General features: G+C 38.6%; 1 protein-coding gene across 1 annotated transcript; it reads left to right on the top strand.

Moving 5' to 3' along the window:
* On the top strand, positions 1-18,599 carry adra1ab (adrenoceptor alpha 1Ab). The gene is made up of 3 exons (XM_087270438.1): positions 1-278; positions 5,514-6,599; positions 17,610-18,599. Exons 2-3 carry the CDS (start codon positions 5,681-5,683, stop codon positions 17,984-17,986), a joined length of 1,296 nt encoding a protein of 431 aa, XP_087126564.1. The 5' UTR covers positions 1-278; positions 5,514-5,680; the 3' UTR covers positions 17,987-18,599.
* Positions 18,600-20,500: the final 1,901 nt, after the last annotated feature.

Raw genomic sequence — 20,500 nt, 5'->3', positions numbered from 1 at the left:
AGAGGAAACGTGCAATGACTCAGTGATGTCGGGCAATTGATGTACAGATCACACTTTTCTGATTCCTTTTTATCATGTAAATGAGAGAGGGAGAGAGAGAGAGAGAGAGAGAGAGAGAGAGAGAGAGAGAGAGAGAGAGAGAGAGAGACTGTGTGATGTTTCACAAACACTTTTGCATCCCATCGGACTCCTCTCTCCTACCTCGTGTTTTTGCTTTTCTTAAATGTCACGAGCGAGTGGGAATATAACACAATCTCAACGGACGTTCTGCATTGACGGTAAGTGTGTACTTTATTTTGAGAAGTAGCCTAGTATTTAGACGGAATGATCAAAAAAACTATTATAATGAAAGTAAAAAAAGTTCCACTGATTGATTGATTGATTACAATTGCGAACACTAAGCCTTTTGCACGCGACTGCTATAAAATCATACAACATAATCGTAATTGACCATACTGACAATCAGAATCAGCATTAACAGAACTAGTCACACTCACCAAGTTCTGGTTGTCTTGTAGTGTTTTTATACCATTTTGTTGGCTATATGTTTAAAACGACTTATAAACGGTATTAACTCATTTAAACAATGTTTACGCAAATTATTCACATCTGAAACCGTGTTGGAAATATGACTTTAAAAGTTGCTAACATAATAGGCTATTTTCAGTCTTATTTAAAACCAAAATAATTTTTCTTTTTTAATTTACTGTGTTGTATTTATTTAAAATAAGATTCTAAATAAAATTTTCATAATTAAATATAGGCTAAACTTTGAAACAAGGATTCGAAATGGGGCTCACAATTTGCACTGCAAATGAAGGCTGCGTTACTTAGATCTATGATTTTTGTGACACAGAAGTTGCACTATATGTAACAGACAGATAATAGCCTATCATAAACAAAGCATTAAATGGAGTGTGTTTTACGAAGGTTTGATGCCATGGTGGTGCACAAGAAAATAAACAGGTCACGTGGCAATTTGCATCCACTTGTCTTTTCCAATGCTTTCATGCTGAATTTTTGAACGTTTTTATCATGGTAGCACGATCGCCTTACAGCAAAAAGGTCGCTGGTTCAAGCCTTGGCTGGGTCAGTTTACATTTCGTTTTGGAGTTTGCATGTTCTCCCTGTGTTTGTGTGGGTTTCCTCAGAGTGCTCCGGTTTCCCCCACAGTCCAAAGACATGCGATACAGGTGAATTAGGTAAGCTAAATTGGCAGTAGTGTATGTGTGTGAATGTAAGAGCTTATAGGTGTTTCCCAGTGATGGGTTGCAGCTGGAAGGACATCCACTGCGTAAAAACATATGCTGGATAAGTTGGTGGTTCATTACGCTTTGGCGACCCCTGATGAATAAAGCCACTAAGCCGAAAATAAAATTAAATTAACTGCTAACTGCTCAGAGTAAGCCAGTTCTTCATTTATTTTTAATAACAATAATAATAATAATAATTTCAACAATAATAAAAACTTTACTTTGGTTCTTTTATCATAGGCTACATTTATTAATTTGGCGCATTGATCTGCATTTTGTTTGCAAGTACAAGCCACCTTTATTTCATTATGATTTGTTGAAATATTTCTCTTGCCAAAACATTATGGATGTCTGTGTCGCTGTCTGGCTTGTCTATAAATCTTTCAATAAGTTCCTGCCAAGCTTTGCTTAATCAACTTGAAAGCTTTTTTATATACATTTTTGGCAACACAAACTGAATTGCTTTTCTGTAGAATTCACTGTAGAATTAAATGCTCAAGAGTTTTCTTTAGTTCTGCTTCAGGGAAAATGTATATACCTGGCCCCTAATACCATTACATGTAAAAGGAGTAAAACTATGTGGATAAAGACATAATTTTAGATTCACATCATATTTGTGATTATTTAAACAATAATTGCTCGTTTAGACCCAACATAAATATGCAATCAAGATAAAGGTGTGCTTCTTACAAATCAATCAGTTAAATTGAATTGAGCATTCTCTTTTAACTGTTAAAAAGTTAGTTTTGAACCAAATGCAGTATATGGCTTGCAGTTTAAGACAGTAATATTTTCTACCTGAATCACTGATTGAATCCTTCAGGCAATGCATTTTCTCACTCAACTGGATCACTGAGTTACATCTCACAGTAACAGCTCTTCCTTTCCTTTTGCAAAGAAAAGCTTACAAAATGGCATTGGTTATTGGCTTTCAAAATAGACATTGATCAAATACTAATGCCAATTGAGTTCATTACTCAACTGAATCTCTTTACCTAATGATTGTTGATACAGTATATGTCAAGGTTGAAGACAAACAATTCTGAGCCAAAACATCACCACCTATTGATCATCTCATTTAAAGGTCATGCATTACCATCTTTCAACATGGCATTATAAGAAAACAATCAATTCTTGTAATCACCCAGTTGGATGCAGGAGAAATTGGGCTGGAATGAAGATCTTAGGGAGTTTAATATGGGCCAAATTATTATGGCAAGGCAAATAGATCAGAGCATCTTCTCTGAAATTGCAAGGTTTTGGGGTTGCTCCTGGTCAGAGTTCTGAGAAGAGTGGATTGTGTACAGTATGTGGGATTATGCATGTGGGTTGTGTATGTGTAGCTGCAGACCAGTCAGAGACATATTGCTTATGATGACCTGCAAGCATCAAAACTGAATCTTGGAGCATTGGAAGGTTATCTGGTCTGATGTGGAGAATGCTCTGAGCAATATTTTACAGGGAAACCCAGGGTGGACATAAATTCCTTCAGGTGGCCATAAATCTGACATGTGATACTCACAGTACCCAAACACTTTTGCAGAAATGAGATATGCCTCTTCAACACAAGCGTAATGTATCCTGCCAGACTGAACACATTGCTCAGGAATGGTTTGAAAAAGTTGAGTTAAAGATAGTTTGAGTTAGATTGAGTTAAAGACAGTTCAAGGTGTTGCCCTGGTCATTAAAAGTCATTTGATCTCATTTTATCAGTCCATCAATGGATCCACCTTAATTGTAATCTACAGCAGTGTTTCTCGGCCACGTTCCTGTAGGACCGCCAACACTGCAGGTGTTGGATGTCTCCTTTTGTGTCACACCCATTTCAGGTCTTTTGGTCTCTGCTAATGAGCTGATGATCTCAATCAGCTGTGTTTGATAAAGGATACATGGAAAATGTGCAGAGCTGATGGTCTTCCAGGAACGTGGTTGAGAAACACTGATCTACAGCATATAATATTAGAGTGACGGTGCACAGCAATAAACTTTGCTTAAACAAAGCTTGCCATATTCTTATGACAAACAGCCTAACGTCAAGAAGCAATAACAGAATTAGTTTTATTTCCTGTGTTGTTGTTTATGGGTGGTTCATATGATGTGTCTAAACATGTGGAAAGCGTGAGGTGTGCACGTCCTTTCTCTGTTTGTGTGAGTCAATTTAAGTACGAATGGCCCATATGGCTTTTTTCTTGAAGCAAGAATGTTTCTTTCTAGCTTACACAAAATCTACAAAGTAAAAGAACTGTTGGAAGTGGAAATGCAGGCCTGATCAAGGTAAACAAAGTAAATAATCTGTGAGACCATAATGAAAAATAAAAACAGACTCATCCCAAATAAAGATAGTGCAGGATGCCTTTAGAGTGTTCAACCGCATATTAGCCAGGTAATCATACTGTTTTGGCTCACTGTTGTATCCACAATGCCAACCTGATTTCACCAAGTAGGACGTGTTCCTGGAATTACACCTTTGTTTATCCTGGATCAACATTCCAAACAGCCAATCAGAATTAAGTAATATGTTTACCATTTGTGTTAAGTTTAGGCTTATGGTTTATGCAAATCTACATGATGTTATCCAACTATTGTTCCCCTTTGATTTTGGGAATAATTTACACTCTGGTAACAAAGAGTCGTGACCCAGATTTGGCATACACATGGCCCTAGTTTTTTCAGATAAACAAAAAAAAAAGTCGGTTACACTTTACAATAAGGTTCATTAGTTAATGTTAATTAATGCGTTTACTAACATGAACAAACAATGAACAATACATTTACTACAGTTTTTATTCATGTTAGTAATTGTTAGTTAATGAAAATACAGTAGTTCATTGTTAGTTCATGTTAACTCATGGTGCATTAACTAATGTTAACAAGCATGAGTTCGGATGTTAATAATGCATTAGTAAATGTTCAATTATGATTAATAAATGCTGTACAAGTGTTGTTCATGATTAGTTCATGCTAGTAAATGCATTAACTAATGAACCTTATTGTAAAGTGTTACCAAAAAGTCTAACAATCAGGTCGCTTTGAGAAAAAGCAAACCCATAGCATGCCTAAAACGCAATGATTCATGGGATCATCAATTCCATTGCAGTCGTGACACACTTGGCTGAGACTTAGTCCATGTTTAGCCCTTGTCTGGAAGCCAGACTTGGTCCAGTCATGTTGTTACGTGTTTTATGATGTTAAAGTGGGATGCTGTAACATTTAAGTGAGACAGGTGTAATGTGTGCGACAGATCAATAATGAGGCAAGATTCAGTTACTCTCATTTAGAGCTTTTACTCAATAATTAAATTGAAACATGTAACAATAATAAATGGGGGAGAAAAAACAAACAAACATTTATAATTATTATGTTTAAACAAGAACAACGAGTGTAAGCCAAATCAAAGAAATTAACAAAACAAAACAATCCTTAAATCTAATGTCTAAACTAGGTGTCAAAAAGAAACACAAATAAAAACCGAGATCTTCAGTGTGTACGACACCCGAACTAAACTAATCAAACTACAAAACTCAAAAATACACGGGTGGCAAAACACTCAAACTAATCTAACAAAACATCAATCTAAACTAAAACAAAACAAAACGGATAAGTCCGCTAAATCTTAGTTTAGAATCACACAACCATCATCATATGTTACTTAAAGCCAACAAAGTTCAACAAGCAACTCGAATTATCACAGTAACTGAGAGATCACAAAATAGACGAAGCATTTGCACAAACAAATTGTGTGAAGCACAAAGGGTACGCCGAGGCAGGGCGCACCACACACTGGACTGACAGGGCTTTAAATACTTGCGGCTCGTCCTGGGATTGGTGGAACCGGAGAGCGTCATAATGATGATTGACAGAATAATAAACCAATAAGAAACCTAGGGTTGAGCAAACGGAGAGGAGGGTGAAAAAAAAAACATAAATCATAACACATGTACTGTAATTTACTGTGGCATGTAGGCCAGGCAAAAGCTGATTGTGTGGGCCAGAGATATTTTGCTATGTGGGCAGTTATGGTTGGGTCTTGGGATAAGCAATAGTAGTGGATTACATTTTTCAACAAAAGTGATGTTCCAGGGTCAACATTGTACTTGGCAAAGTCATGACAATGCTTCACAACAAATAAAGGAGATGTACAAATATTGGATTAATATTTGTTTGTTAGCATTAGCCAGATTGATTGGTGGGGGTTGCTGTCAGAACAAAATGGTGTCAGAAACACTGCTTGTACTAACGTTTCATATTTTTCTCTTTAAGGTCACAGGCTACAAGATCACAAAAACTATGATGGCTGATATCCAAAAATTTCCCTGAAAAGATAAAATGTCACTCGAGGTTCTCAAGTTTGCCTGCCAAGGCTACTAAGGCATGGATGATTATCATCAACCCCATGTTAATTAGACTTGCATGTAGAGACTCACATCATGACCAGCATGCTTCCAGAAGAAGATTACATAAATTCAACCTTCTTTCCCGAAAACTGTTCCAACTGTTCCACCATACCTGTGTTGGAGATCGACGTCACCAAGACTCTGGTTTTGGGTCTGGTTCTGGTCCTTTTTTTAATATTCGGAGTGATGGGTAACATCCTGGTCATCCTCTCAGTGGCATGCCATCGCAACCTTCGATCCGTGACTCATTATTTTATCGGAAATCTGGCAATCGCAGACCTGCTTCTGAGCTCTGTGGTTCTTCCATTCTCTGCTGTATCTGAAGCCTTGGGTCGCTGGGTGTTCGGTCGTCATTTATGTAACGCCTGGACCGCTCTTGACGTGTTGTGCTGCACGGCGTCCATCCTCAGCCTCTGTGTGATCTCTGTGGATCGCTGCATGGCCGTCAGTTACCCGCTCCAATACCCTTCCTTTGCTACGGGTCGAAGGGCAATGACTGCGGTGGCAGCTCTCTGGGCCCTTTCAGCTGCTATCTCTGTCGGGCCACTATTTGGATGGAGGGAACCCATGCCAGAAGACGAGTCGGTGTGCAGAGTTAACGAAGATCCAGGATACGCCATCTTCTCTGCCGCATGCTCCTTCTATGTGCCGTTGGCAGTCATTCTGGCAATGTACTGTAGGGTGTATGTAGTGGCCCGACACAAGACTCGTGCAATGAGTAAGAGCAGGGAGACGAATGGGTTAAGTGAGCAGGGAATGACTCTACGGATCCACTGTCGAAAAGCCCAGAATGACACCAGGAAGGAGGATGCAATGCGCTTGAAGAACTCGCACTTTGCCTTTATGCGCCTACTTAAGTTCTCACGGGAGAAGAAGGCGGCCAAGACTCTTGGGATTGTGGTGGGATGTTTCGTGCTCTGCTGGCTGCCGTTTTTTCTTGTGCTGCCCATTAGTAAGTATAAACTAGTTTTTTACACAATGTGCTTAAAACTAACAAAAATAAATATTAAAGTATTTAATGTGATCTTGTGCACTATATTTGCACTGACACCATGTAGACTTGTGTAAGGAACAGAGATTATTGTTATTATTAATGTTAATTCTAATATTTATTTGTAAATAAAATGTTCATGTTTGGGGATTCAAACTACATGGCTTTATCCAACCTGAACAAGCTTTGTTTTGAAACCATTAAAGTATCTGATCATTTCAGAAACTTTATGTTTTGCTTTTAGTTGGTATTTTGTTTTATTTATGCTGTTTGCTCTATGTTGTCGGCGTCACTGTGGTCCAGTGGGTAGCTCGATTGCCTCACAACAGGAAGGTTGCTGGTTTCATGCCCCAGCTGGGTCAGTTGGCATTTCTGTGTGGAGTTTGCATGTTCTCTTCATGTTTGTGTAGATTTCCTCCGGCTGCTCCGGTTTCCCCCACAGTCCAAAGACATGCAGTATAGGTGAATTAAGTAAGCTAAATTGGCCGTAGTGTAATAGTAATAATAATAATAATAATAATAATAATAATTCCTTACATTTATATATATCGCTTATCTGGACACTCAATGCACTTTACATATTTTTGGGAGGAAAGCGTCTAGTTAAGTTCTCATGGGAGAAGAGGGCGGCCAAGACTCTTGTGATTGTGGTGGTATTTTTTGTGTTCTGCTGGCTGTCGTTCTTACTTGTGCTGTCCTTTAGTAAGTATGAACTATTTTTGGTTTAAATATTTTAATTATTAGAAATTTTAGTAGACATTCACTTAAAAATACACTTTTTTAAAATATAAACATAAAACTTACATCTTAACAATTAGACATTTGAAAAGACAACAAATAAATAAATAAATAAATAAATAAATAAATAAAAGAAACAAACATAAAAACAACCCAACAAACAACAGTCATAAAAATAATAGCTAAACAAAAAGTAAACATGCATTCCTCCAACCAACCACCCAGAAGTTCTATCCAATGGTAAAAGTAGGTACTGAAGGCAAAGTAAACATTAATCACAAGTTTGTAGAAAGGAAATAAAAGGTGACCAATTTTTTTAAACAACAAAATCTTGTCTATTAGGGTTTACCTGATTTTTTCCAGATGTAATGGACTCGTTAACTCTGTCAGCCATAATTTAAGAGTTGGATAATTTAAAACTTATTTTTTCTTCCAAATAAAATTATACTTTTTTTTTTTTTTGCCTGAGATCAACCTATTTAAAACAAACTGTTGTTGTATCCGTGTAAGTCTCAAAAATCCTTTGGAAACTCCAAATATAATTAATATTGGATCTGCTTCAATCGGAATGTCTAATATATCTGAAAAAAAAAAAAACTTGAAATATTTTGTTTCAGAAACTCAGGACACATAACATAATAATGAGAATCTAAAAACTGACATTTGTCACACAATGGCGAAACTTCTGGAAATATTTTATTCAATTTACACTTGGAATAATGAAGCCCATGAAGCACTTTAAACTGAATGAGGCAATCTTGCATTATTGGAACATCTGTGAACCAGTTCAAGACTTTGTTAACAAATTTCTCTTGGAAGTTCTACTGCAAGTTCTTCTTCCCAAGCAGATTTAATGTTCTCCTAGATGGACTTTTCACCTGTTCTAAACCTTTGAAAGCTATTAATTAATTAATTAATTAATTAATTAATTAATTAATTAATTAATTAATTAATTAATTAATTAATTAATTAATTAATTAATTAATTAGTTTATTTATTTATTTATTTATTTATTTATTTATTTATTTATTTATTTATTTATTTATTTATGTTGTTTGTTTGTTTGTTTGTTTGTTTGTTTGTTTGTTTGTTTGAACGCAATGTCCCTAAACAAAGAAAGATACATATAATAGTAATGATTCTTGTGCACTAAATTTTCACTGACACCATAGACACTTGTATGAGGAACAGAGATTATTATTATTATTATTATTCATGTTAAGCATAATTTTAATTTGTAAATAAAATGTACATGTTTGGGGATTTAAACCACATGGCTTTTTCCAATCTGAACCGATTAATGGATCTGATACTTTCAGAATTTTTTTGTTTTGCTTTAGTTCATAATTTATTTTCATTCATTCGGTCATTCATTTCACTTTGGCTTGGTCGCTTACTTTTCAGGGGTCACCACAGCAGAATGAACCACCATATTTTATTTTATTTTTGGATTTTACTTTGTGTTGCATGTTTGATTGGTGTTTTATTTACTTAATTTTGTTTACTTGTTCGTTTGATTGGTTTGCTTTTTTCTTGTATATTTTATTTAATTTGTGTGTGTGTGTGTGTGTGTGTGTGTGTGTGTGTGTGTCTTTGTGTTTTGTTCATGTGATTGTTTTGTTATGTTTTAATATGTTTTTTTGCAATAGATTTGTCTAGATAATTTTTTTTATTATATTATTTTTTCTATTAAACTACTAAACTACTAAACCTGTTTGTGCTAGCGCCAGCTTGAATATGCGATAGTATAAATAATATTTACGATGGTTTATTTTGATCATAAATACACAAAAAAACACGGCTGCTGCTGAGATTTGAATAAATTATATTTTGACCCATACGTTACAGTTTATTTTTTTAGTGCTCGGCTGCTTTATCCTCATTCAGTTTTATTGCTCAAAAATATACAGGTCAGTTTATTTAATGGCATGAGGATGAGTTAATAAACTTTCAACTGGGTGTAAAAGCATGTAAGTAGAAAGTCATGCTCTGAATATTTATTTTAAATGAGGCATGTGTAATAAGGAAATCTAATAGGCCATTTTCAAGTGAAACACATTTTTGCAAACGATACGCATTTATGTTATTTATTCCCCATGTTTCCAAATAGCCCAATGTTCTCCTACTATACGCCTCTGTACGTAAACAGTATGGACATCATTCTTGAGATTGCATTTAAATGAGCTTTTTTACAACAAAAGATGAAATATGAAAGAAAGCAGAAGCAATGCAGCCTGTTTCATACCGGCAAGTAAAAGAATACACAGAGAATAGAGGCTTTTAAATGCAAAACAGCATCCCTAGTTGAGAAAACCAAATCTTTTATATGGACTTTACATAATTTGTATAATTTGCACTTTGAACGTTTTATATAAATGCGTGCATAGTAATTGGAGAGCTAAGATGCTATTGAGTCATTTGAGCATCTGATTTAAAGGAACACTCCACTTTTTTGAAACAGCCTCATTTTACATCTCCCCTTGTCACCATCCTGCAGTTTGTCTCCATTCCCCTAGAGGTCCCCATGTTTCCCCTCTGTATTTGTTCTTCCTCATGTGTTCTTGTTTACTTAATTTAGATCACCTGTGACTTGTTCCAGCCAGTGTATTTAAGTTGTCACTTTGTCTGTGTTCCTCACTCTGTGTTTGAGTCATCTCTGGTGAACTTGCCTTGCGTTTCCCTTGATCTCCTGAGCTACATCTAGTAAGAGTGTTTTACTTTCCTTGTTGCTGACTGCATTAATTATCTGTTTGTTTTCTCCCCTCGTGGAGTTTTCTTTACATGTTTATTATACTGTTAGAGTTTTTTTTGTATACCTCATTCTGAGAAGAACCTAAGTTGTCTGTTTTGCTACCTCATTTTTGAGAAGAACCTAAGTTGATATTTTTTTTTAATAAATCCTTGTTTTCCGGATTCCCTCTTGGAGTGTTTTCGTTTGGGTCCAACACAACTTCCTCTGTGGCTTAGTGGTATACACATCGGTTTCCACACCAGAGACCCGGGTTCAAGACCCGGTCGTGACAGAAACACAGAGTCAGACATGGACCCAGAGGCACTCAGTACCAAAGATCTGTTGGCAGTGATTGGCAGTCATGAAGCTTCGTTCCAGCGTCATGAAGAGGTTCTCCGTCGTCAAGAGGAGGTGATGACAAACCACTCAGAGCTCCTTGCTGATGTCACGTCGTCCATTCGGCAACTCTTTCAAAGCCTTCCTGGGGTTTCTTCTCCTGCTTCTCCTGCTGCACCACCCCTAAGTACCAACAGTCCTCCCATAGCTCCAGTAGCTGCTGCAGAGCCCAGACTTCCACCCCCCAAGCCATTCTCTGGAGATCCTAGTTCCTGTCAGGGATTTCTCACCCAGTGCTCTCTCACTTTTGAGCTTCAGCCCTCAAGTTTTCCCACTGACCGCTCAAAGATCGCTTATATTATCACCCTTCTGACTGACAAGGCATTGTCTTGGGCCTCTGCGGCATGGGAGTCCCAGCCTAGTTATTGCCAGTCATACACAGCCTTTGAGAAGGAATTCAAGAAGGTGTTCAATCACCCAGTTAGTGGACAGGAGGCTTCCAAACGTCTCCTTACTCTCCGTCAAGGTCCTCGCAGCGCTGCAGACTTCGCCATTGAATTTCGAACTATTGCAGCAGGTAGTGGATGGAATGACGAGGCCTTAAGAGTCTGCTTTCTGGGCGGATTAGCTGAATCCATTCAAGATGAGATGGCCACCCGGGAACCAGCCAAAGACCTAGAATCCCTTATTGATATGGCCATTCGCCTTGATATTCGCTTGAGAGAACGGAGAATGACTCGAGGCAGAGCATCCCATTCCCAAACTCCTGTTCACAAACCTGCATCTCCAGTTCATGCGCCACCAGTCAGACTTCTCCCAGTCAATGAACAAGCTCCCGAGCCTCCAGAAGATATGCAGCTAGGTCGTTCCAGACTCTCTCCCAGTGAAAGGGACAGACGGATGAGGGAGCGACGATGCCTTTACTGTGGTATGTCTGGTCATTTTCGATCCACTTGTCCAGAACTATCGGGAAACGAGGGTCCCCACCGAGTTACAGGAGGACTGTGATGGGGAAAATAAGAGTTCCTCCTGCCAACACCGTTCTAGCTCTCAAAGCTATTTTGTCCTGGGAGAGTCATCAGTTCCCAGTCCAGGCAATGATCGATTCAGGGGCCGCAGGTAATTTCATAGATCTCTCCTTGGCCAAGAAACTTAAGATTCCTACCCACCTTCTCCCTCATCCCCAGTCAGTAACTGCTTTGGATGGTAGACCCCTTGAACCCGGCAAAGTAACTGAGGCCACTCAGTCCCTGAAGCTTACCATTGCTAAACATCAGCAGGAGGAGACTTTCTACCTTATTGACTCTCCCGAGTATCCGGTCATTCTAGGTCATCCCTGGTTGCACAGACATAATCCCCATATCAACTGGTCTACTGGTTCCATTCTAGATTGGAGTCCTTCATGTCACTTCACCTGTTTTACCCATAGCCTCTCTGCCCCTCATCCCGAGCCTCAAGATTCTGTAGATCTGTCTCAAGTTCCCACTGTCTATCATAAGTTTAGGGCAGTATTCAGTAAGTCTCGAGCCACCTCTTTGCCACCTCACCGCCCATACGACTGTGCAATTGACCTTCTCCCCGGTTCCTCTCCTCCTAGAGGCAGAGTCTTCTCCCTATCTCCCCCTGAACAGGCTGCTATGAATGCTTACATCCAAGAGTCCCTGGCAACTGGCATCATCCGAGCCTCCACTTCCCCTGCTGGTGCTGGCTTCTTCTTTGTGGGGAAGAAGGATGGGGGGCTTAGGCCTTGTATCGATTACCGAGGTCTTAACAAGATAACCATTCGGAATCGATATCCCCTGCCTCTTATGGCTACTGCCTTTGAGCTGCTGCAGGGAGCTTCCATTTTTACCAAGCTCGACCTTCGCAATGCCTACCATCTGGTGCGGATACGGCAAGGAGATGAATGGAAGACTGCTTTTAACACCCCCACAGGCCACTATGAATACCTGGTGATGCCTTTCGGCCTTACCAATGCCCCTGCCGTGTTCCAGGCACTTATCAACGACGTCCTCCGAGACATGTTAAATATATTTGTATTCGTTTATCTGGACGATATACTTATATTTTCCAAGTCCATGGAGGAGCACGAGGGCCATGTCAGCAGGGTTCTCCAAAGACTCCTTGAAAACCATCTCTTTGTCAAGCCAGAAAAATGTGAGTTTCATGTTTCCCTGACTAAGTTTCTTGGGTACATTGTCACCCCTGGTCACCTGGAGATGGACCCTAGTAAGATTAAAGCTGTTCTCAACTGGCCTATTCCAACCACAGTAAAAGAGGTGCAACGGTTTGTGGGCTTTGCAAACTTTTACAGGAAGTTTATCAGGAATTTCAGCTCAGTTGTGGCTCCCTTGACAGCACTGACAAAGGGAGGAGGAGTCAAGATTGAATGGGGTCCTAAAGCAGCGGCTGCCTTCCAGGATCTCAAGGATCGATTCACCTCAGCTCCCATACTCTCTATCCCTAATCCAGACATACCCTTTATGGTAGAGGTAGATGCCTCAGATGTGGGTGTAGGAGCCATTTTATCACAGAGGAATGAGGATGGAAAACTACACCCCTGTGCTTTCATGTCACGTCGCCTGTCTAATGCCGAGCGCAACTACCACGTGGGGGACCGAGAGCTGCTTGCTGTTAAGTTGGCCTTGGAAGAATGGCGCCATTGGCTTGAGGGCGCTCGACATCCTTTCCAGGTACTTACAGACCATAAGAACCTAGAATATCTCCAGCAGGCCAAGCAACTGAACCCTCGGCAGGCTCGATGGTCTCTGTTTTTCAACAGATTTCAGTTCATCCTGACTTATAGACCCGGTTCCAAGAACCTTAAGCCTGATGCCTTGTCCCGAGCCTACTCTCCAGAGACACATGAAAAACCTGTTTCTTCTATTATTCCTAGTTCAAGGATTGTTGCCCCCCTCAGATGGGATCTGGAACAAGTGGTCCGTAAGGCTCAAACCAAAGAACCTGATCCAGGGAATGGACCGTTGGGGGCTCTATATGTCCCTCGAGCAGTGCGAGCTCAGGTCTTGCAGTGGGGTCATGAGTCTGTATTGACCTGCCACCCAGGTAGTTCCCGTACTTTAGAATTCCTCCGACGTCGCTTTTGGTGGCCTTCCATAAAGGAAGATGTTAAAGGTTATGTGGAGGCCTGCCAAGTATGTTGTCAGGGAAAATCATCACACCAGCGACCTCAGGGACTGCTCCATCCCTTACCTGTTCCCCACAGGCCTTGGTCACACCTTTCCCTGGATTTCATTACAGGACTTCCACTCTCCCAGGGCAACACGGTCATATTGGTTGTGGTGGACCGATTTTCCAAGGCTGCCCGGTTCATTCCTCTGCCCAAGTTGCCATCGGCTAAAGAGACTGCTGAGCTCATAATAAGCCATGTTTTCAGAGTTTTTGGCATTCCCCAAGACATTGTTTCTGACCGAGGTCCACAATTTCTGTCCAGATTCTGGGGGGCTTTTTGCAGACTTTTCGGAACCACTGCCAGCCTATCATCCGGGTTCCATCCTGAGTCTAATGGTCAGACAGAACGAGTTAACCAAGATTTGGAAACCACTCTACGGTGCATGGCAGCCAATAACCCCACCACTTGGTCATCTTACATAATGTGGGCTGAATATGCCCACAACACCCTCAAGTCCTCAGCCACCGGACTTTCCCCTTTTGAATGCCAATTTGGTTATTCCCCTCCATTGTTTCCTGAGAAAGAGGTCCAGGTGGGAGTTCCCTCAGCCCAGCACTTTGTTCGACGCTGTCGACGAACCTGGAGGAGAGCTAGAAGCGCTCTCCTTCGAACCTCCCTGAGATACCAACATCAGGCTAATCGCCGTCGTCGAAGGCCTCCTACTTTCTGGGTTGGCCAGAGAGTCTGGTTGGCCACTAAGAACCTTCCACTCCGGGTTGAGTCGAGAAAATTGTCCCAGAGGTTCATCGGGCCATTTAGAATAGCCAGGAAAGTTAACCCTGTTTCTTATCGTTTGTATCTTCCTCGTTCACTTAGAATTAATCCCACATTTCATGTCTCTTTATTAAAACCTGTCTTGTCTTCTCCCTTTGCCCCCCCTCGCAGACCCCCTCCACCTCCCAGGATCATTGACGGCCAGCCAGCCTACACGGTCCACCGGATACTGGATTCCAGGAGGGTCCAGAACTCACTTCAGTATCTGGTTGACTGGGAGGGCTACGGGCCAGAGGAGCGCTCCTGGATTCCTGCCAAAGACATCTTGGACCCTAGTTTAATCCGGGAGTTTCATACCCAGAGGCCAGGGTGTTCTGGTAGGAACGTCAGGAGCCGTTCCTAAAGGAGGGGGTCCTGTCACCATCCTGCAGTTTGTCTCCATTCCCCTAGAGGTCCCCATGTTTCCCCTCTGTATTTGTTCTTCCTCATGTGTTCTTGTTTACTTAATTTAGATCACCTGTGACTTGTTCCAGCCAGTGTATTTAAGTTGTCACTTTGTCTGTGTTCCTCACTCTGTGTTTGAGTCATCTCTGGTGAACTTGCCTTGCGTTTCCCTTGATCTCCTGAGCTACATCTAGTAAGAGTGTTTTACTTTCCTTGTTGCTGACTGCATTAATTATCTGTTTGTTTTCTCCCCTCGTGGAGTTTTCTTTACATGTTTATTATACTGTTAGAGTTTTTTTTGTATACCTCATTCTGAGAAGAACCTAAGTTGTCTGTTTTGCTACCTCATTTTTGAGAAGAACCTAAGTTGATATTTTTTTTTAATAAATCCTTGTTTTCCGGATTCCCTCTTGGAGTGTTTTCGTTTGGGTCCAACACAACTTCCTCTGTGGCTTAGTGGTATACACATCGGTTTCCACACCAGAGACCCGGGTTCAAGACCCGGTCGTGACACCCCTAGAGGTAAACAGTTGAGCTCTACCGTTTTTTATCCATTCAGCTGATCTCTGGGTCTGGCCAGAGCACTTTGATCATTAGCATCTTGCTAATAGTTTTCCCGAAAACTTGATAATTTCGCTATTTAATGCCTAAATCATTTAATGGAATAAATGTCAAAAGAAAACCTGCTAATTTTAGGTAAATATGGCCAGGGACTATATTCTCATTCTGGTGTAATTTTTAAAAAGTGTTGTCGCCATACTATGCAATGATGTTGTCCAGCTCCTGAAAATAATCACCAGCTAGGTAGGAGAGCGCGTGGACAAAAGTAATTTGGTACAAAGGTAACAAAGCAATTTTTGGAAGCCCTGACTACATTTGATTTCCAGGCTATAACAGGACATTCAGTGTGCACTGTTTTTGGGAGCTGCCAAATATCATGTGATTTCGGGACCATAGTTAGCTCCAAATTGTTTTTTAGTGCAAAAACTAAATTATTGTATTGGTTCTTTTTTCCTCTTTACAGGTTGTTTCTCTTTTTATGTGTCACACTGATAATCAATCTACAGGTTATTTAATGCAATAATGCATGCTTAAGTTTGCAATGTCTGAGTTTTTTCAGTAATTTAAAAGTAAAACAGGTAAGAAAAAAAAAAGGCAAGGGTTCCTTTGGGGATGAAGGTAACATTGGTATTTATGTCCCACTGCCATAGCCATAGCTTATTTTTCACTATACCACATTAGTTTTTGTGTTTTGACTTAAATGTTTTTATAAGATTAATGCATATTGCATTGTTTCAAAAGCAATCCAACAATGCAAAATATTAGAATTTTCAATAATTTGTTAATATATATATATACATATACATACAATATATATATACAATATACATATATTCAAAAATTATAGAAAATTCTAATATTTTGCATTGTTGGATTGCTTTTGAAACATTTGATGAAACTGAAATTTAAAATGAAAAAAAATGCAGTTTTTTTTATTTAATTTTTTGCAAAAACAAAGTACAACATATGTCTGCAGTGAATAATAATACGGTCAAAGTCAGATATATTTAAAATAGACAAGATTAAGCCAGTAAATATAGCAAATATTGTTGATTTAATTTAACCCACTTGTGTGTTACTTTCATCCTTGCTGACGGGGTCAAAAGTAACAATGTGCAACTCTGAGTTAAAAACCACAGCAAAAATATATTTCTGCTAAAAACATTATCTTTTAAAATTAGAATTTTATGAAAAATTATTTTCACAGTGATGGTTTGCAGCTGGAAGGGCATCTGCTGCGTAAAACATGTGCAGGATAAGTTAGTGGTTCATTCCGCTGTGGCAACCGCCGATTAATAAAGAGACTAAACCGAAAACAAAATGGATGAATGAATGATTGAACGAATAATGACACTTTCGTCCCGGCTCTCCCCTATATTGGTAACAGCACTGCATAACGTCATTGGGCCTGCTGCAGCTATACTATGGCAGAAAAGTTATAATTTTATAAGACAATGGGTGTATAATTCCTAGAAAATAGCAACTTTCATTTTCTGTCAGACTTAACACAAGACGTAACCACAGAAGTTTCAAGCTTTAAATAGAAAATGAATACATTTTTGAGTAAATCTGACTAAATGATTTATGCTAAGCTAAGCTAAGCTAAATGTGTTCCCGCCAGACCTGAAGATTGGCTAAATAGATTTAAAAAAATGTAAAACTCAACTGTTTAACTTTAAGCTGCACAGGCGCAGTAAGTAGCACGTTCGCCTCACAGCAAGAAGGTCGCTGGTTCGAGCCTTGGCTGGGTCAGTTTTTTGTGTGGAGTTTGCATGTTCTCCCCGTGTTCACGTGGGTTTCATCCGGGTGCTCCGGTTTCCCCCACAATCCAAAAAGATGCGCTAATTGGGTAGAGTAAATTGTCCGTAGTGTAAGTGAGTGTGTATGTATATTACCCAGTAATGGGTTGCAGCTGGAAGGGCATCCGCTGCGTAAAACATATGCTGGATAAGTTGGTGGTTCATTCCGCTGTGGCGACCCCAGATTAATAAAGGGACTAAGCCAAAAAAATGAACAAATGAATGTTTAACTCTAGGGGACTTATAAAACGAGCCTATTTACAAAAATAAATAAATAAATAAAATTGTGGTGTTTCTTTAAAGCTTTCAAAATGCTAAAATGTGCACATGAAAGCAAGGATTTAAAAATATAAAACATCCAAAAGCATTGTTTTAGGTTAACTTTACCGATGAAGCTGGATGTCTCTTGCAGAATGTTGAAATTTAGACTTTTCTTTGTTTCTGTGTCCCCGAAGGCTCCATCTTCCCATCCCACAGACCCCCCGATGCTGTTTTCAAAATCACATTCTGGCTCGGCTACTTCAACAGCTGCCTGAACCCCATCATCTACCCATGCTTCAGCCAGGAGTTTAAGAAAGCCTTCCAGAACGTTCTGCATGGACGCTGCCTGAGCCGAACACATCAGACTTGGAGCCCTCCAGCCAATGCGACTCAGTATATGCCCAAATCTCCACAGGGTTTATCATCTGGATTTACTGACTCCTGGAGGTCTGATCATGCATCATCGAGTGCTGTAATGCTGAATGAAAACTCATATGATGAACCTGACACATCTCTGAGTCTCAAGGTTCATCAGGTTTCCATATGTAAGATAGATGGTGAGCCTGTGTGAAATGATTTTTGACTTTGTGAATCTCAAATCGTTTACTGTGAAGTGAAATATGGGAAAAATAAGGATCTCGTTGGAGCTGGCGTACAGAAGCGCCACCTTGTGGGAGTATCTTGAATGTGGATCTGCATTATTTTGAGGTTTCTTCTAAATATTTCTGTTTTAAGATATTTAAACTGATTTTTTTTCAAGAATAAATATTAAACGGCCAAATGTACTGTATTAATACGAAATTATTAAAAAAATACATAGGTGATTAGTCTGTAGTTATTTGTATGTTACATTTGATACATTTGTTTTACTCTAAAAAAGTCTGAAATAATTTCTTCCAAATAGCAAAGAAAAAAATTGTGTCCTTTATTTGAAACACACCTGGCACCATTGTTATGTTATAAAAACAAAATAAATATCTTCTTTTTTTATTTTAGGTTTTTTTTTTTTTTTTTTTTTTGAAGAATCCAGAGAAACTGAAGTGATATTGTTTTTGTAACTGATATTATATTATAAATTTATCAAAATGCAACACCATTTGGATACCATGTGGGAATATTGCTATTACATAAAAGGGTTAGTTCAGCCAAAAATAAAAATTTGCCCATGGTTTACTCACCCTTAAGATGTCCCAGGTGTATATGACTCCCTCTATTCAGCAATAACGTTAATTGCATTGGCATATTTATCTGACGTTTTCTCAGCTTGTAGTAGTAGATTAAAAAGCTATTTAATTTCTTATGACTATATGTACACTAACATTGGAATTTACTGCAATGTGACGAGGTGCCACCTGAAATCTTGCCTAGGGCGCCAAATTGGTAAGGGCTGGGCCTGCATTCATCCATAAAAAAGTGCTTCACATGATTAATAAAGTCAATGCATTTTTGTAAGAAAAAATATCCCTATTTAAAATTAACAGTGTTTTCTGCAGGTTTCACCAAGTCAAATTTAAGACTTTTTAAGACATTTTTTAAGACCATTATGAACACTAAGGAATTATTATTATTATTATTATTTTAATGGCCCAGTTGGAAAAGATTTTTATTTGTCCTATCAAATGCCCTATTAAATAAAATAAAATAAAAATAATTTAAAAAAAACTATAATAAACTAAATGTATCCACAACAGTCTGTCCAGGTAAGCTTCCTCAGCAGTAAATACATGGAGAACTTATTGAAGGAAAGTGTTATTGAAGGAAATAATTATACCAATAAATGGAGTTTGAGGATTGTTGGTGATTTGATGGGTGTTGGCCAGATTTGGTAGCTTTTTACAGCTTTTTACAGATAGTTTGCTGCAAAACTATATTTCCGTAAATTTAAGACTTTTTAAGGTATAAATTAGTTTTTGCGATTTAAGACTTTTTAAGACCCCGTGTATACCCTGATTAATCATGGGCTAGGTTTCATCATTGAGGGAACTACCCTTTAAGAGGGTTTAAAACCATTTTAAAGTTAAATGCATTTTTGTACAATTTAACGTTAAAATTGTTCATTTTAAAATTAAATAACGAATACAAAGATATAATTAAAACAATTCTTTAAATTGTTCATGTAGGTCATTATGATGTTCTCTCTGTCTTTTGTTGTTTAGCTTTGGCATAAAGCAGCAGCTATATTAGACTACTGTCCTTTTAGGACTGAATGCACGGATCCAATATACTGATGCACATTCATTTCATCCAGTATACATTCACTTAAGACATGTTTAGAAGGATACTTGTCAAGACGGGTACATTAATTGACATATTTATCTATTCAGTTGTGTGCTTATAAAAAAAAAAATATATATATATATATATATATATATATATATATATATATATATATATATATATATATATATTTACACTTGTCCTCTGTCATATTAATGATAACTGACTAATAAAAGTATGTGATTCATTTGGCTATTCCTGCTTCTGCTGGTTTCCAGATGCATCATAAATAGTTCTATACTGTACTACGTACATGTGCAAACTGCTATAATTCGAGGTCAAAGAGAAGAAAAGATTCATTTTTCCCTTTTATTAATTTTCTTCTTTTTTTTCTGGAAACATCACTATCCAAGAGATTTGACACTTTTCAAAGCAAGCGAACATCCTCAAACAGCACAGCCAACAGAATCAACACTACAGGTTCACTTGAGGAGCGGGATTATAAATCACTGAACAACCTTTCAGCTCGCATCCGCATTTTACAGAGATTACATACCACGCATAGAAGAACATTCAAGCGTACATAGCAAAGTGTGTGTGTTTGTGTGTGTGTGAGCGTGTATGTGTGTGCCAACAGCTGCTCTGGGATCAGAGGAAATGCTTAAGGCATATTTAAACTCTTGCATATGCTCATATGATAAGAAAAAGCCCAGGGAAACTCACATTGGACAATTCTGTTCTCAATTTATGCCATATTTCCACACCAATCTCAATGGAAAAAAAAGTCTCAAATAAGAATTAATTATTGAATGTAGAAAACAAATTTGTTATAAATACAAAAAATGAAAAAAAGATTGTTTTGATTAGT

The sequence above is a fragment of the Danio rerio genome, chromosome 10, assembly GCF_052040795.2.
Source record: "Danio rerio strain M-AB ecotype USA chromosome 10, GRCz13ab, whole genome shotgun sequence".
NCBI lineage: Eukaryota > Metazoa > Chordata > Actinopteri > Cypriniformes > Danionidae > Danio > Danio rerio.
The sequence above is the reverse complement of the archived record's forward strand: the minus strand, read 5'-3'. Positions and strand labels throughout refer to the sequence as shown.